Source organism: Scyliorhinus canicula, chromosome 2 (genome assembly GCF_902713615.1).
Source record: "Scyliorhinus canicula chromosome 2, sScyCan1.1, whole genome shotgun sequence".
Classification (NCBI taxonomy): domain Eukaryota; kingdom Metazoa; phylum Chordata; class Chondrichthyes; order Carcharhiniformes; family Scyliorhinidae; genus Scyliorhinus; species Scyliorhinus canicula.
In genome coordinates, this window is record NC_052147.1 from 12,859,600 (window position 1) to 12,878,284 (window position 18,685).

General features: G+C 48.3%; 1 protein-coding gene across 1 annotated transcript in view; it reads right to left on the minus strand.

Annotated features, from left to right (window-relative positions):
- Positions 1-18,685, minus strand: part of nrxn3a (neurexin 3a) — a 1,956,983-nt gene that overhangs the window by 1,446,909 nt on the left and 491,389 nt on the right. Inside the window, exon 5 of the mRNA XM_038773738.1 lies at positions 661-962. Coding sequence (XP_038629666.1) covers positions 661-962 — 302 coding nt within the window. The remainder of the gene's footprint in view (positions 1-660; positions 963-18,685) is intronic.

Consider the following 18,685-nt stretch of genomic DNA (forward strand, 5'->3'; position numbering starts at 1 on the left):
GCACTCACACACACGCACACAGACACACACACACCAAAATGAAAGGGATCACCACATGGAAAACTAACAGTTACAAACATTCCAACACACAAAGTTGGAGTCCCCCTCCAAAAGAAAAACCCAACTGAGCCTTCGCAAGTTAATGAAAATGGTTAAATCAGCTAAATCAATAAATAATAGGAGAAAGATATCCAGAGAGTATCGAAATAACTGGGAAAAGGGGGGGGGGGGGAGCTCAGGCTTCAGCAGAACCAAGGGAAGGGAAGATTGAATGGGCAAAGGCCACCGGAGATTCCGAGGAACACTGAACAAACTCAATTGAGGGATAGAGAGAAAGAGAGAGAGAGAAAAAAAAGAGAGAAAATCAAAGAGATGGAACTTAATAAAATAGGCTTGGAGAGTCACAAAAGAAACCGACAGCAAAGTTTTTTTTTTCTCTCAAGGGTTGTGGGGTGGAGGGGGTTTGGGAGGGGGGGGGGGTAGGGAGGTAGATAATCAGATGTTGGCTTCCACCTGCATTTTAACTTGACAGGTTGGTTTGATTCCTGCCGCACCCTGGCCTGGGGGGGGGGGGGGGGGGGGTGGTGAATGGTGGGGGTTGGTTTTTTTGTTGTTGTGTGTGTAACTTGAGCAGAGTTTGGCGTCCGCCTCCGCTATTACCTGTCGCAGATTGCGTGTCACTTTGACATCGTGCCAGGCGTTGTCGTTGAACTTCCCATTTACTGGTTCAACCAACGCCTCAAAAGCACCAGATCCCAGGTTAATGACGAGCGAGACAGCTCCGTCTTTCAGCGCTAGGTTTACATAGTCGGCCGACTTCCCTGTGTGCAGGATCAGCCCGTTCCGCTGCCAGGTCTTGAAGGACAGGGTGATCTCGTCGCTGCTGCTCTGGATCGGGTTCTGGGACAGGTCGTAGCAGAAGTACTCAGATCCCCGGAATGTTGCGGAGTTGTCTTCCCTGGCTGTGCACATCATGGAAAGGAAGAACAAATAGGGGGGGGGGGGGTTTGTGGGGGGGATGGAAGAAAAACAAGGGAGACGTCAGTTACTTGGGGCAAACCCAACACGGAGATAAATATCATTGTAGCAGCAATTATTACAATGCAAATCTGAAGTTAGAATGCAAGCTGTGCGCGAGTACCTCCTGATCATGTACAACCAAATAAATAGTAAGGTAAAGTCACCATAGTAACCAGAGGCCACTTTCCCCTTTCGAGGAGAGGAAGAGCTGACTGGAGGTGATTTAACCTAAGGGTCACCTCTGGCTGTGGGGGCAAGGTTGAGAAGGTGGGGCTTTGTGAATAACCTCGGCCAGCACGGGAATTGAACCCACATTGTTGACCTCGCGCTGCGTCACGAAACAGCCATCCAGCCAACTGACCTAAACCGGCTCCTGGTCACATACAACCAAAAATAACACCAAGCAAATATCCTCTGTTTCACATTTTCTCCATATCAATACATTATGGACAGACTTTTACGTTCCCGCTGATGGGCTTGCAGGCCAGGGGGTGGGGTAGGGGAGGGGCACAAATTCCTTCCTCAGCTGGTCTTCCCACCAGGCTTCCCCACCTGCTCCCAATCCTCCACCATCTTACAGTGGGACAGGTAGACCCTCGGCCGGCCCATCTACCAGCAAAGAAAACCCCCACCCTCACCACCACCAACCTCACTCCAATTGTCACCCTCAAGTTGACAATTGATGACGACTTGAGAGCTGTTTCCCGCCTGGCCTCAGTTTTCAGGCAGCGGGAGTGGGTTAGGGGTGGGGTTAGGTCTGGAACTCGCTGCCTGAAAGGGGGGTGGAGGCAGAGACCCACATAACATTTAAGAAGTATTTAGATGTGCACGTGTGATGCTGTAGCATACAAGGCTATAGGCCAAGTGCTGGAAAACAGGATTAGAATTGTTAAGTGTTTGTTTCTGACTGGCACAGACTCGATGGGCCGAACAGCCTTTTCTGTGCTGTCGACCTCCGTGGCTCTTCGCTAACTCGCCAGTTGTACAGACATTGGGCCTCTTAGGGAAAATAAATGAGTGGGTGTGGTTTATGCCCACACTCCGGCAGGGTGGGGCTTCATAGAGCCGATAACCAGCTCCACAGAGATTGGGACGCCATCTTTAAATGATGCCCCACTCAGCAGTGCAGCCTGATGGACCTCAGCCCCCATCAGATCTTTGGAGATTAATGACATCGAGGGATCTGGGGACAGCGGGGGGGAAACTGACTTTGCAGTTCATTATCAGCTGTGATCCAACTGAAGGCCGGAGCAGACTCAATGGGCTGAATGGCCTACTCTTTCCCCTATGTTCCTGTGTACCTGAGCAGATCCTGCTCGGGATACGGAGTGTTCTGCACATACACAACCAATAGGAAAAATTGACCCCTGCTAGTCTTCAGTCGCTGTAGCATCCTAACGTACAGAGATCACGGCAGTTGTGGATTATTTACAGGGGAGGGTCTTCATTTTTATATTTACTCATTTTATATGTTAGAATAGTGAAACATCTAACATCTGGGCGGCAAGGTAGCACAGTGGTTATCATAGAACATAGAACATACAGTGCAGTAGGAAGCCATTCGGCCCATCAAGTCTGCACCGACCCATTTAAACCCTCAATTCCACCCTATCCCGGTAACCCAATAACCCCTCCTAATCTTTTTGGTCACTAAGGGCAATTTATCACAGCCAATCCACCTAACCTGCACATCTTTGGACTGTGGGAGGAAACCAGAGCACCCGGAGGAAACCCACGCAGACAGGGGGAGAACGTGCAGACACTGCACAGACAGTGACCCAAGCCGGGAATCGAACCCGGGTCACTTGCGTTATGAAGCAACAGTGCTAACAGGGCAGCACAAGTGGCTAGCACTGTGGCTTCACAGCGCCAGGGTCCCAGGTTTGATTCCCTGCTGGGTCACTGACTGTGCGGAGTCTGCACGTTCTCTCCGTGTCTGCGTGGGTTTCCTCCTGGTGCTCCGGTTAGGTGGGGTTACTGGGTTACAGGAATAGGGTGGAGGTGTGGTCTGGGGTAGGGTGCTCTTTCCAAGGGCCGGTGCAGACTCAAAAGGCCGAATGGACTCCTTCTGCACTGTAAATTCTATGATTCTATGATCAGACCCGAGCATAGATCCTCCTGTGACCTACAAATCAGTTACATGTGTCAACAAAACAACCTACAAATTGTTACACTCTTAATCACAACCATGATTTGTTTATTTGCCCGGAGCACATCAACAGAATATAAAGTGTACAAAGGAGAGTTTTCTTAAAACAATTACGGCAACACGTTACACAATTAAAAATACAACTGTTTGCACTGTTTGCATGGTAGGGGTGATCGAGGTTATAAATAGGATAATTAATTGGGTTGAAATTGCTCCGTAGATGAGAGTAGAACCATCAGGGAATTAGTGTCTTCCCAAAACGTTCAGGCCTATTTCAAATCCTGATCCTTCACAGTAAGCAAGGGCCATTAGATTGTAGCTTCTCGGCTTGAACCTGTTCCAATGAGTCAGCTTTGACCCTGTAAACTGCACTCACGGGTCAATAACCTCCCTTCCCGTTTACATTTGGCATCACGCAAGAGGATGGGTTGGCTGTGAATCGCCATTTCATAAGAACATGAGAACTAGGAGCAGGAGTAGGCCATCTGGCCCCTCGAGCCTGCTCCGCCATTCAATGAGATCATGGCTGATCTTTTGTGGACTCAGCTCCACTTTCCGGCCTGAACACCATAACCCTTAATCCCTTTATTCTTCAAAAAACTATCTATCTTTACCTTAAAAACATGTAATGAAGGAGCCTCAACTGCTTCACTGGGCAAGGAATTCCATAGATTCACAACCCTTTGGGTGAAGAAGTTCCTCTGAAACTCAGTCCTAAATCTACTTCCCCTTATTTTGAGGCTATGTCCCCTAGTTCTGCCTTCACCCGCCAGTGGAAACAACCTGCCCGCATCTATCCTATCTATTCCCTTCATAATTTTAAATGTTTCTATAAGATCGCCCCTCATCCTTCAATTTCCTCATTGTCAGTGGCACGGTGGCACAGTGGTTAGCACTGCTGCCTCACAGCTCCAAGGAACCCGGGTTCATCTCCGGCATCAGGTGACTGTGTGGGGTGTGCGCTGTTTCCCCCGTGTCTGCGTGGGTTGTGGGGGGGTAGCACATGAGCATTAACACTGAGATAGCCCCCTGCTGGGTCATATGTTTCTGATACTCACGATGTGATAAAGCACATGTCAGTCAAACCGTTCCATGGACGCTCTACATGTCGAACTGAGGCGCTTTTTAGATAGGAATAAGAAGATATTTTGTCTCGCAACTTTACCCAAAAGTGCAAAACTGACTAAAAACATAAATGCACACTGCCCGTCAAAACAGTCGGTCGGAACCACGAGGTGGACCCCATGATAAATAAGGGCTGGGATTTTCCGAGCCTCCGAACCGAAACCACGATCGGCGTGGGAGCGGAGAATGGGCATCGGCGCCGAAATCCGGCACAACGCCGCTCCCGCATCACCGCGAATCGCGTGCGCGGTCTACGCGGCGCGGGTAGGGGGCCATTGACAAGAGCCCGCCGCGGCTGTTCTCCAAGTGTAACTGGCCGAGTTCCCGACGGCATGGTTTTCTCATGGTCCCACCCGTCGGGAACGCGGCATGGCGGCTGTGGACTTAGACCGCGGCCGCCCTGGTGGGGGGCTGGGGGATCATTCACTGGGAGGGGCCTCACGGAAAGCCAGGCTATCCATCAGGGGCCAACGATCCGCGGGCACGCGCGATCTCGGGGGGGGGGCTATCTTTTTGGTGCCGCTCCGCGGTGTGGGTCCGCCATGTCACAAGGGGCGGCCGACGCAGACCGCCGCTGGGCGCATGCGTGGACCCCCGACCGGAAGTGCAGGGCCCCGTATCCACAGCTGCCAGGAGCACTCCTGGGCCCTGCTAGCCCCCTCCAGGTAGGAAAATCACTCTGGACTTTCTTCCGGAAAGACAAGAGTGATTTGCCCGCGTTTTCACGCTGGAGTGGAGACATAGCCCCATTATTGAAGAATCATGCCCAAGCATGAGTTGATACAGAAACCTGCTTGACCCTATTGCCCTTATTCAATAAGTGAAGATCACATCCACCTGATGCTTTCTCAGGATCACAAATCAGGATCAGGAAATGAGGCACTATCTTACTTGTGTCAGTTTCATGCAGCAGCTACTCGATCAAAAATGTGAAATGCTTCAAATGGGGACTTCATCTGTTAATCTTAAAGAAAGCAATCGAGGCAAGCTGCCAGTTTGTGAATGCAAAAGAGCTTTCATTCTGCAGTTTACAAGGCAAACTGGATATTGTCTTCATAGCATAATATTATATTCTACAAACCTCCCAAGACAAATTTTGTGCCAATATTAACTGCAGGTTTTAATGTCAGTCTTTTTGTTCGGGGGGCTGATGCACAATATGCAATGTGATAATATTCTGCTAATTAAATACCAGGAGGCAAACAGATGAGCTAGGATTACCCAATATTCCGGCTGAGGGCTAGCCAGAGCTTTGTCAAAGATTCAGCGTGACTTCGCCATTTTTGTACTTAGTGCCCCTATTTACAAAATCAAGTAACCCTATGTACGCTTTCTTAATCGCCTTATCACATGCCCTCATCTTCAAGGATTTGGGGCAGCACGGTAGCATGGTGGTTAGCATAAATGCTTCACAGCTCCAGGGTCCCAGGTTCGGTTCCCGGCTGTGCGGAGTCTGCACGTCCTCCCCGTGTGTGCGTGGGTTTCCTCCGGGTGCTCCGGTTTCCTCCCACAGTCCAAATATGTGCGGGTTAGGTGGATTGGCCATGCTAAATTGCCTGTAGTGTCCTAAAAAGGTTAGGGGGGGGGGGTTGTTGGGTTACGGGTATAGGGTGGATACGTGGGTTTGAGTAGGGTGATCATTGCTCGGCACAACATCGAGGGCCGAAGGGCCTGTTCTGTGCTGTACTGTTCTATGTTCTATTTGTGAATGTGCATCGCCAGGTCCTCTTTCTTGCGGCCCGCACCCCCAACCCCTACCACTACCACACCCACCTGACAATAGTACCACAAAGATAAAAGCAAATGAATGCGGATGCTGGAACCTGAAACAAAAACGGAAAACACTGGACAATCTCAGCAGGTCGGACAGCGTCTGTGGCGGGAGAATGGGACTACCATTGAGAGTCTGGATGATTCTTTGTCAAAGCTCTGACCACGAGTCATCCAGTCTCGAAACGTTAGCTCCCTTCTCGCTCCACAGATGCTGCCAGACCCGCTGAGATTGTCCAGTATTTTCCCTGTTTGTTACAACAGCATCACTGTGATTATAAAAGAACAGAGAGTGCTGGTGAAACTCAGCAGGTCTGGCAGCATCAGTGGAGGAAGAAATGGAGAGTTAACCATTCTCCTTGGCGGGATCTTTTGGTCCTGCCGACGGTGAACCCTCGCCGCGGGTTTCCTGGTGGGGTTGGGAGGATACATAGAACAGGAATCCTCGACGACAGCGACGGGGCCAGAGCTTCGCGCTGCCAGCCAGAGGGGGTTCTCCCTCTGCCATCGCGAAACAGGTGGGGGCGAGGCAAACCCCGCTCTCCAGTCAGAAAAATATCCCGAAAATCTTCACATCTCCTTCGATTATGCGCACGGATCTACCATTCGGCCCATTCCCCTCCTCCACCCTACTCCTCCCCGCTCTGTTCCCGAACCCATGAGAATTTCATCTTTCAAGTATTGAGCCAATTCCTTTTTGAAAGTTAGGATGATGGAATCTGCTTCCACCACCCTTTCGGGCAGCGCATTCCAGATCATCAGATCCTCGCTGCGTGAGAGCAATCCTCACCTATCGACCACCGCCTTTCCCCGTGCCATTGATAAAAAGAAACTCTGTACCCTCTGGTGACAGACCCCTTTGTCACTGAGTTGGTGTCCAACTGCTTCCGGGGGCAGCACGGTAGCATGGTGGTTAGCATAAATGCTTCACAACTCCATGGTCCCAGGTTCGGTTCCCGGCTGGGTCACTGTCTGTGCGGAGTTTGTACGTTCTCCCCGTGTCTGCGTGGGTTTCCTCCGGGTGCTCCGGTTTCCTCCCACAGTCCAAAGATGTGCGGGTTAGGTGGATTGGCCATGCTAAATTGCCCGTAGTGTCCTAAAAAGTAAGGTTAAGGGGGGGTTGTTGGGTTACGGGTATAGGGTGGATACGTGGGTTTGAGTAGGGTGATCATTGCTCGGCACAACATCGAGGGCCGAAGGGCCTGTTCTGTGCTGTACTGTTCTATGTATGACTAAAACCTCTTACAAATGCGGAAGCGCCGCTATTAAATCTTCACCTGAGCCTTCTCTGCTCTGAGGAATAACCTAGCTCGCTGCAATGAGGAGAAAGGTGAGGGGATCAGGAGGGAGGGGAGCGACTGAGAGGAAGGAGTGGAGGGAGGGGAACAATCTGGCGGGGGGGAGGGGAGGGACCGATTGGAAGGTGGCCTCCACATTTTAGGCAACAATTTGTTTTAAACATGAGAGATTGCACGAAGTAGGCACAGCGGCCAGGGCACGACAAAATGCCCTTTTCAAAGCTTCTATTCAAATGCTAATAAATAATGTTCCCTTTCAGATGCTGACAGATTAGCTGCGCACTCTCCTACTCTTGAATGAACGGGCTGTATGAGTGAACTCTTCCCAACGTTCAATGTAGGTTTTTTTTCCAGGCAAGTAATAAGAGGCTGAAAAGAAAAATCAAGGCAAACAATTTGTGCTAAATGTCATTGAAATGTCAGGGAGTGATTCATGGTACAGCAGGAGAGCAAACAGATAAATGTAACCCAGAGAAGGCATAATTAAAAATAGAAGAAACACATCTCCACGACACTGCTAAAAGTGGATATCGCTTCCTAAAAAAAAAACACCTTTGAGGTTATTCTCCATTTGTTTTGAACCCCCAAACCTCTGACTCAAGAGGCAATAGTGCTGCCCACTGAGCGTAGAAACAGGCAGACTGACGATGGATGAGCTGCTGTGCTTTTTTGATGCTGGCCCACCAGAAGCCTTTTCAGCACATCTATAGGCCCCGTTGTCAAATAAAATGCAAAGGGGGTCTTTTTTTTAAAAAAAATGTGATGGGAAAATAGATAAAGGGGGATGATCATGATTGACGATGACTTTGAGTACTCTTTGAGCATTTTTATATTTGTTTCAGTACGTTAAGCTCAGAGCAGTTAAGTATTTAAAGATGTGACTATTTCCCCCATGGATAAATACAGCAAATCCACAGAAGTATATTTTTTATTCATTTACGGGATGTGGGCGTCGCTGGTTCGGCCAGCATTTATTGCCCATCCCTAGTTGCCCTTCAGAAGTTGGTGGTGAGTTGCCTTCTTGAAACGCAGCAGTCCTTGAGGGGTAGGTACACCCACTGTGCTGTCAGGGAGGGAGTTCCAGGATGTTGCGACAATGAAGGAAAGGTGATATATTTCCAAGTCAGGGTGGCGAGTGACTTGGAGGGGAACCTCCAGGTGGTGGGGTTCCCAGGTATCTGCTGCTCTTGTCCTTCTAAATGGTAATGGTCGTGGGTTTGGAAGGTTCCTGTAGTGCATCTTGTGGATGGCACACATGGCTGACACTGTTCATCGGTGGTGGAGGGTTTGAATGTTTGTGGAAGGGGGAAACAATCAAGCGGGTTTAGCACAGCTGGTTTACCACAGGCCTAAATAGCTGGCTTTTAAAGCAGACCAATGCAGTACCAGCCTCCCTGAACAGGTGCCGGAATGTGGTAACTGGGGGCTTTTCACAGTAACTTCATTTGAAGTCTACTTGTGACAATAAGCGATTTTCATTTTGTTTCATTTCAGGGTGTACACCAGTGGTGTTGAAATGAAGCCCTTCAGTGGGCAACGAACACCCAATTGTCGGTTGGACGGGAAGTTCATTCACAATCATTAACAAGACTTCCAGTCCCGGCCTTAACCGTGGGAGAGGTGTATGAAGACAGTGGAATCCCCAGCCCCAATCTCCTGCCTGAGTAAATGCCTTCCCTCCACAACCAAACGTTCCACACTATTTCCGCATTATGCCAGTCTAACTGCCGGCTGATTTTCAATCTGTCTCCTTTTGCCGCTGTACTTCTTTTAATATAAATTTAGAGTACCCAATTATTTTTTTTTTCCAATTTCAGGGGCAATTTAGCGTGACCAATTCACCTAGACTGCACGGGTGGGATTCTCCAATAATGGGGTGATGTCCCCACGCCGGCATGAAAAGTGGCGGCAACCACTCTGGCGTCAACGCTCCCCGATAATGGGGAATGCTCCCCGGCCTAGAGGGCTAGGTCAGCGCCGGAGTGGTCCCCGCAGCTCCAGCCGGCGTGGAACGGCCAGCGCGCGTTCGAGCATGCGTGGAACGGCCGGCGTATTCCCACGCATGTGCGGAACAGCCGGCGCGATTCCGGGCAAGCGTACTACGACCAGCATGATTCCGCGTATGTGCGGGGGGGTTCCCTTCTCCGCGCCGGCCCCCAGGCAATATGGCGGAGCCCTACAGGGGCCCAATGGGGAGGAACATAGGTCCCGATGGAACCAGCCCGCCCGCCGATCGGTAGACCCCGATCTTGGGCCAGGCCTCCATGGAGGCCCCTCCTCCCTGGGGTCGGAACGCCCCCCCCCCCCCCCCCCCCAGGATGGCCCCCGCAGACTCACCTTCCAGGTCACCATGTGGGACGCGAGTAACCCACACCGGTGGGACTCGGCCAAAATCGTCGGCCCATTGGGGCCCGGAGAATTGCCGGGGGGAACCGGCGTAGCGGGAATTCCGCAGGTGCCCGAGAATTGGCGGGGGAGAATCAGGAGGCTGACACCGGGGCACAATTCTCACGTCCCCTCAAGGGATTCTCCAACTCCGACCCGGCGCGGGGTCAGAGAATCCCGGCCCACATCTTTGGGTTATGGGGGTGAGACCCCCGCAGACACGGGGAGAACGTGCAAACTCCGCATGGACAGTGACCCAGGGCCAGGATTCAAACCCGGGTCCTTAGCGCCGCAGTCCCAGTGCTAACCACTGCGCCAACTGCTGCCCTATTATGCCGCTGTACTGACCAGAGTCAACTGAATAAGCAGCAGAAATATCCTATCTGGTGCACGAGCTATGTCCCCCAAGAGTTGGGGGGGGGGGGGGGGGGGGGGGGGGGGAGGAGACAGCTGGCAAGGCAAAGTAGACAACAGGCTGCGATTACTGGGAAATAAAAGGCAATAAATTGTGAATCATTCCTCAGAAAAAAACAATTAAATTCTTTCATTAGTCAAATAAGATCTCAAAAGAGCATATCTGTTAACCGACTTTACAGTAAAAATGTTTAATGTGCTGCTTCTTAAGGAAAGTAAGATAAACTAACACTTTAATAAATTAAATCAACACAGATTTTATTGCAAATTTTAATGTTCCCCGGGAATAAACCTTTACTATTGTATGATCATAAAACCGTCCAGCCTGCCTGTGATATTTATCTAAACGTTTGTTTTCCAATTTTAAGTTGGGATTATTCATTACATCTTAGATGTTCACATGTGATTAAATACAGTCCCTAAGCTGCAACACATCAACTGGTAAATCACACTAAGCATGTACTGGAAGGCTGGTTAGATGTCATTAGCAGCGAATGCAGAATCATTGCATTTTACTGCACAGAAGGAGGCCACTCGATTCATTTTGTCTGCTCTCCGAGGGAAGGCTTGTTTGGACAATAAGAATCCGCACACACAAGCATTGATTTGTTTTCGCTCCAGCCAATGCTGTGTGACTGTTTCCAGCATTGCTGCTATTACTTCAGATTTCCTGCGTCTTGCAATGTTCAATTTCATTGGCACTGCCTATTTAGTTATTTCATCACCTGCCCTTTCCCCATACATAACCTTTTCATTTCCCCCCCCCTCCCTTTTTCAGATATGCACCTTTTAAAACCTGTTACATATTCACCAGTTACCACTGCTGCTCCCACCCTAACAGCATGGAGGGTGTACCTACACCACGTGGACTGCAGCTGGTTCAAGAGGGCGACTCGCCACCACCTTCTCAACGGCGCTGCATTCCACGCCCCAACGACATGAGGTCTGAAAGAATTTGTCCCAGACGCTCCCTTAAATGTTCTGCTGATGGTCTTCAACCCATGTGTTCCACGGACTCCATGTGGTGGAACGGTGACGCACACATATGTGCACACACACACCACACACACGCACTCTGTTTCTCCTCCAGGAATGTGCCTGACACCCAAAAAAATTCAGGTCCTTGGATTTTTCATCTTTGTGACCACTCTGAGCTGGATTGCCAACAAGCACTGATTCATAGGAAAGGACTTGTCTTGTCAGCCCAACCAAACAGGATGTGAGTAACGTCCAGACTTGGACTGACAAGGGGCAGGTAACATTCAGATCATATAAACGCCAGGTAGTGACTGTCTAGAGCAAGAGAAAGCCTGGCCATTCTCCCCTTGACCGAGGGCAGCATTGTCTCCCTGCCAACACCCGTTATCAACATTTTTGCAGTCACCACTGACCATGATGCACCAGCCAGATCAACGCCAGTGTACAGGCCGGGTATCTCTGACAAGCGCCTTGTTTCCCGATCCCTCGAAAAGCCTCGCCGATATCAATAAGGCTCAGATGGGGACCGTTGAGTGGAATCTCCAGTTTGTGGCGAGGGTACTCTCTGCCGGGAGAGCCGGGGAGAGACGCGGGCTGCCTCGCCTTTTCAACCCCGCCGGATCTTACGCCAATCAGGCAGATCCGGGAACACCAGTGGGCCTTCCTCCAGAAACAGGTCACCAGAGGCAGAAATCCCAACCGCCAAGTGCTGCCGGCCAAACAGAGGGTGGATGGGGGTCACCAAGGAGCCCGTGGCTGGAATGCTGCTGCGGGAGCCACAAGACTCAGGCGGAAGGTAACTAATGGGGTTGTGGGATTCTGGGTGTAGTAGCGATGCCCCCTGACACTATCTACGCTTGCTGGTTTCCATTATCCATTACTTAGCACAGGGAACAAAAAATCCACCCCAAACCTGCCTATTGCTTCCTGGAATACCGAGTTAAAAGAGAGTGGAGATGAAATCCAAGAAGCCAAATATGGATGGGCAAAGAAATATCGACATCTAAACAGGAGAAGAATTATAGCATCGGAGAAAACTGCCCTGTGACAATCACAGGAAGAAAATGCAAGGAAGAGCAAATAAATCAACAGGCAAAGGTCGAGGTACAGACAGTCAGACTGCAAGGGATACGCACACCAAACATGCAAAAATACATCATGATCAAGAGATATGGATGAAAAAATATTCTGGAATAAATATCCAGCATTTTTGATTTTAAAAAATGAAAGGCACGACGACACATAGACTCGGATAAAGATTGAGCCAAAGACAGAAACATAAAAAGGGTCACAGCGGCAGAGGGATCAACACCCAGAACAGGGGTAATTCAGACAGTCAAAAAACAGACTTCTCAAAGTAAACACACACCTTCAAAAACGAAATGTGGAGGTCGCCATGATACATTGAGAAAGTTAGGTGACCAAAGCACTTGATTGGGCAAAGCCAGAACAAATTCCCTTTTACCCTTTCACCTTCCTTCAAGTCGAAGGCACATAAGCCTTAACTCCCCCATTCACAATGCCACAGATGTCAGCTCGTACATACCAGGGAATATCTTACTTGACTCCCTTTCAATGTTCCTGAACTGCTTGGGAAACGCCTCACAGTTTAATAAGGCAGCAAGGGCCTAAAAGCTGTCACATGCCAATCAGGCACTTGAGATGGAAGGGTGGAAAGGCTACCCACAGGCCTTCACACCATAGGCTCAATTGGGTGGAGGGGGAAGATGGTAAGCAGACAGTTTGCGTATAACATGTTACATAAATTCAACATAATCCCAACAACACATTACCTAACAAGCATTTGAACCACACAATGCTTCTTCAAAATATTGTTGGGTAATATTGTGTTATTCTGTAAAGAAGGGTATGTAAATGATTTTATTAAGCTGGGGCAAAGTTAATAGAGACAATTTGTCTGGGAGAGGTAAGAGATAAAAGGTTTAAAGGTGCTAAATTCCCGCCTATGTAATAAGGCCATAGTGAAGTGGTTTTACAAGTAAATAGCTCAGGTTTAAAACTTACATTCGGCGATAGATAGGGTTTGGCTTTTCAGCTGTTAATTCTCGAAGGAACGTTTACAAATTAAAAGGGTATCATAAATAAACAAGGGAAAGTTATTCAATTTTATCTGACCCGAAGGGAAGGCAATAGGAAGACATGAAAGTTTTTTTTTTTGGAAGAGCTGAGTTCAAAGAGGTGCGGAAGACAATGGAATTGAAGATGAAAAGGGACAAGGATATTTTAAGAGAGATGTTGAGTTAAGTTGAAGAATATCCAGCGAACAGTTCTGTGCCGAGAGAAAGCATGATGTCTAAAACAGCCATCTAGAAACCGTATATATATTTGTTTTCAGAAAGTAGCATTGTTCCTCAATTTTCTTGAACTTCCACAGCAGAATGGATTTGAGTTAGAGAAGTCATGTGATCTTCCTTTACTACAGTGATAACAGTTTTGCGGTGGATAATATTACTGGATTTTTATAGTTAAAAATCTATAAGGGTGCATTGCCTTGAAGATGTTCACTTGTGTGTTCTGACCAAGTGAGTTTTTGGAGAGGATGTTTTGCGAGACTGTTTTTACTGTGTAACTTTGATCTTGTGTATTGAAGTTTTCTTTTCTTCTTGTTAACAAATCTTTTATTTTTTTAAATCACAACAGTATTATTGGCATTCTCCTGGGATCAGTAGTTATTTTCTCTTGTGTTCAGAATTTAAATAAAAAGGATTCTGATCAGTAAGACTAGTTTCCCTCTGCAATCTGACTGACTCAGCAAAGAACATTAGCTGTGGTCATAACACAAGAAAGCCTCAATGTGACTCATCCAATTATGCTACATCATCTCATCTCTTTGGAGGCAGTACCTGAAGCATTAGGCGTTTTTTAAGGTTATCGGAGGTAGGTGGGGATGCGGAACTCAACAGATCAGCCTTGAGCTTATTGAAAAATGAAAATCACTTATTGTCACGAGTAGGCTTCAATGAAGTTACTGTGAAAAGCCCCTAGTCGCCACATTCCGGCGCCTGTTCGGGGAGGCTGGTACGGGAATTGAACCGTGCTGCTGGCCTGCCTTGGTCAGCTTTCAAAGCCAGCAATTTAGCCCAGTGTGCTAAACCAACCCCTAACTGAAAATCGCTTATTGTCACAAGTAGGCTTCAATGAAGTTACTGTGAAAAGCCCCTAGTCGCCACATCCCGGCGCCTGTTCGGAGAGGCTGGTACGGGAATTGAACCATGCTGCTGGCCTGCTTTAGTCTGCTTTCAAAGCCAGCAATTTAGCCCTGTGCTAAACAGCCCCTGGCACATGCAAGAGGGACTGAATAGCCCACTCCTGTTCTTATCCTGGATGTTCGTATAAACCCTGAAGCTGATGAAACATTGAACAAAGCAAAAGAAAGATGACGCTTCAATTACTCTGCTGAGATTTGACAGTGCAAACATAAAAAATCTTCACGTAAGTGACATTCTTTTTTGAAGTGCAATAAACCTTCACTATCCTCTAGTCCTTGCAAGCCAAACTAAATACATTTTTACAGATGATGTTTTATGTGGCTGGCCTATTTAAAGAATCATGGGCGATGAACAAATCATACATCACTACACCCGACTTTAAAAATGTGTGACTGCCAAGTGTTTTTAAAAGAGTATCCATTCGGCAAAGACAGTCTTTGCCTGGTTCAAATTGCAAAGAATAGGAGCAAAATTTGTATAAACAAACCTGGCCTACTTTGACTATGTTCTGTGACGATAGTAAAATTAAACACGCTTGCATGCTAATGAGGCAAGTGTTCCGTTGCCTTTGCTGCAGCCTTACCTATGCCTCACCTCCAGACTCGACTATCCCAGTGATCTCCTGCCTGCCATGTTCCATATACTTGAGCTTATACTGAACCCTGTTATCTGTATCTTAAACAAAAGCTCAGCACAAAGTCCAGCTCACCCATCGTCATTTTTGCTTACTGACATTTTAAAAATTCATTCATGGGATGTGGGCTTCGCTGGCTAGGCCAACATTTATTGACCATCCCTAATTGCCCCATGAGTAGGGGCTTGGTGAGCTACCTTCATGAACCGCTGCACTCCATGTGGTGTAGGTACACCCACAGTGGTGTCAAGGAGGGATCGCCAGGATTTTGACCCAACGACAGTGAGGGAGCGACGATATATTTCCAAGTCAGAATGGTGAGTGACTTGGAGGGGAACTTCCAGGTGGTATTGTTTCCATGTATCTGTTACCCTTGTCCACAGAGAAGATCGTGGTCATGGGTTTGGTAGGTACTGTTGAAGGAGCCTTTGTGAGTTGCTACAGTGCATCTTGTACATGGTGCACATGGCTGCTGCTGTGCATCAGTGGTGAAGGGAGTGTGTGTGTGGATGGGGTGCTAATCAAGCGGGTTGCTTTGTCCTGGATGATGTCATGCTTCTTGAGTGTTGTTGGAGCCGCACTCATCCAGGCCAGGGGAGAGCATTCCATTACATTCCTGAATTGTTCCTTGTATGTGGTGGGGAGTCAGGAGGCGAGTTACCCGCTGCAGAATTCCTAGCCTTTGAATCTGTTCTTGTAGCCACAGTATTTATATGTTTAGTAGAGTTTAGTTTTTTGTCAATGATAATCCCCAGGATTATTCTCATGGGGAAACAGTGGCAGTAATGTCAAGGGGCGATGAGTGCTTTCTCTCTTGTTGGAGATGGTCATTATGTGGCTCTTGTGTGGTGCCAATTGTCAGCCCAGGTCTGGATATTATCCAAGTCTTGCTGCATTTGGACAGGGACTGCTTCAGAATTTGAGGAGTCGCCAATGTTGCTGAATATCCCTATATCTGACCTTGTGATGGAGGAAGGTCATTGACTAAGCAGCTGGGCCGAACCACTACCCTGAAGAACAACTGCAGTGATGTGCTGGAACTGAGATGATTGACCTCTGACAACCACAGCCATCTTCCTTTGCGCCAGGTATGACTCCAACCTGTGGAGATGTTTCCCCCTATTCCCATTGACTTGTTTTGTTAGGGTTCCTTGGTGCCACACTCCGCCCATGTGGCCTCAAAGTCAAGGGACCGTCACTCTCATCTCACCTGAGTTCAGCTCTTTTCTCCATGTTTGAACCAAGGTTGAAATGAGGTCTGGAGCTGAGTGACCCTGGCGGAACCCAAACTGAGCATCAGTAGGTTATAGCTAAGCAAGTACCGTTTGATAACACAGTTGACAACTGCTCCTATTACTACTGAAGATCAAGAGTAGAATGATAGAGAGGTAATTGGTTGGGTTGGATTTGTCCTGCATTTTGTGCACAGGACACACCTGGGCAATTTTCCACATTGCTGGGTAGACGCCAGTGTTGTGGCCGTACTGGAACAGCTTGGCTAGGGGCATGGCAGGTTCTGGAGCACAAGTCTTCAGTTCTATTGATGGAATATTGTCAGGGCCCATAGCCTTTGCATATGGACATATGAATATGCAAAATAGGAGCAGAAATAGGCCATTCAGCCCCTCAAGCCTGCTCTACAATTCAATAAGATCATGGCTGATCTGTTTGTGTTTCAAGTCCTACATTCTCATTTACCCAGACAACCTTTGATTCCCTTGTGGACAAGAGTCTATCTACCTTCGGCCTTGAAATATTCAGTGACAGTGCCTCCACCACCTTCTGAGGAAGAGTGTGCCAAAGTCCCGCAACCTTCTGGGAGAAAATAATTATCCTCATTTCTGTCTAAGAGAGTGAAGTGCTGTTGATCTCCAGCTGAGCACTTCAAAATCACTCAAGCGTGAAGCAGGCGATTGGAATGCACTTAACCCTCTTTGAAGTTTATGTAAACATTGTGGTCAGAGCATTTCAGAGTTACTGAACCGTGAAAGATGATGAATGAAACAAGGCTACAGCTGTGTGTGTGGAAGTTGCCAATCACAGCCACTAAGGCAAATTAATGAATGGGCTGCAGCTCAAGGATCTAAGGGGTTTAAACGCAGGTCACTGCTTTCTCTTTCTAGGAATTGACAGGTGCTCCTTCCTGTGCCTGAGCCAGCAGGGGTATTGCCCAGGTGAGTGTTTCAACAGCAATTTTTTGCCATTGCTTCTGTCTGGACTGCTCTGCAGCTTCCAGACAGGGAGTATCTATTCTGGGGAATCGTTGAGAGGTTTCTCTTTTCTGGGGGGCTGCCAGACAGAGGTATCTGTAGGGGGGTCTTCCTATTTAGGAGGTCTCTGGAAGGGCATGGTGGGGTTGGGGTGGGCAGGTCTGGCATTGTGAGGGGGGAGGGTGGCTCTCGGACGGACTGTAGCAGCAACTCCCTTGGTCCACCGCGAGGTCCACCACATCAGGGCCACAAAGGTAAATACCAGTAGTAAATCCCACCCACCTGATTACCGGCTCAGAGGGCAACCAAATCACGCCGGCCCAGAGAATATGATGCCCGGCCCGCTAAGTGGGGGCTGGAGCATCAGAAACAGATCGGCATCCGGCTCCAATCCTGTTTTCACCCCGAGTCTCCTGCGCATCAGGAACCCCGTTACCAGCAGCGGGCAGCAGAGAATCACCAATTCTCTGTATAACTGGAGCATAACATACTCACTTTTATCTTCAATTCCTCTCATAATAACGGATAGCGTAAAATTAGCCTTCCTAATTACATGCTATACCTGCATACTAACATTTCGTGACTATGCATGAGAACCCCTAAATTCCTCAGCACCTCAGAATTCTGTGGTCATTTGCTGTTAGTTTTTTATTCTTCCTGAGCAACTTCACATTTTCCCACATTATCCTCCATCTGCCGGGTTTTAGCCCACTCAACTCAACCCATCCATAGCAGTCTGCAAGCCCTTTATATCTTCTTCACAACATACTTTCCTACCTATCTTTGCGTTGTCGGCAAATTTAGCTACCGTGCCTTCACTCCCCTCATCTAAGTCATAAACGCAAGTTGCGAAGAGTTGAGGAGCCAGCACAGACCCCTGGGTCTGCAGTTTGGCTCGACCGTCACTCCACATTTTCTCACTTCTTTGGAGAAGAAAAACCCTGGTGTGTCCTCAAAACATTCCAGCCAAGATTAGGCAACTCAGCCGCGTAGTGCACGCTGCCAAGTCAGGAGATAAGCACAGGTGATAGAGATTATATGGTTCATATTAGTTCTACAATTCAGGAAACTGGTTGCAATCAGTCCCCTTTATCATGTACTCTATCCAAATTAAAACTGGGCCCAACATGTCTACCATTACTCCGCTACCCAGAATATTGGTCCAAGTTTTGATCACGTGAGATCACTTGTCCTAAATCATTCTTTCGCCAATAATAACCAATGCCTCTTTGAACGAATGTATGAATTTGCTTCGCAAATAATGTTTCAGATCAACTTCAATGTTAACTGTATCCACGCCGGTGGGTGAAGTTAGAACAGGATGCAGCAGCTCCCTGTGCCGGAGAGAGTTTATGGACTTTGTCCGCAGTCAACGCTACCCCAACCCCCAGTGTCCCAGCTATCCCCATTTACAAGTGGACAGATACCCATCATCCATAGTGTAATCGCCGTTAACTTGTAACAATGTTGAT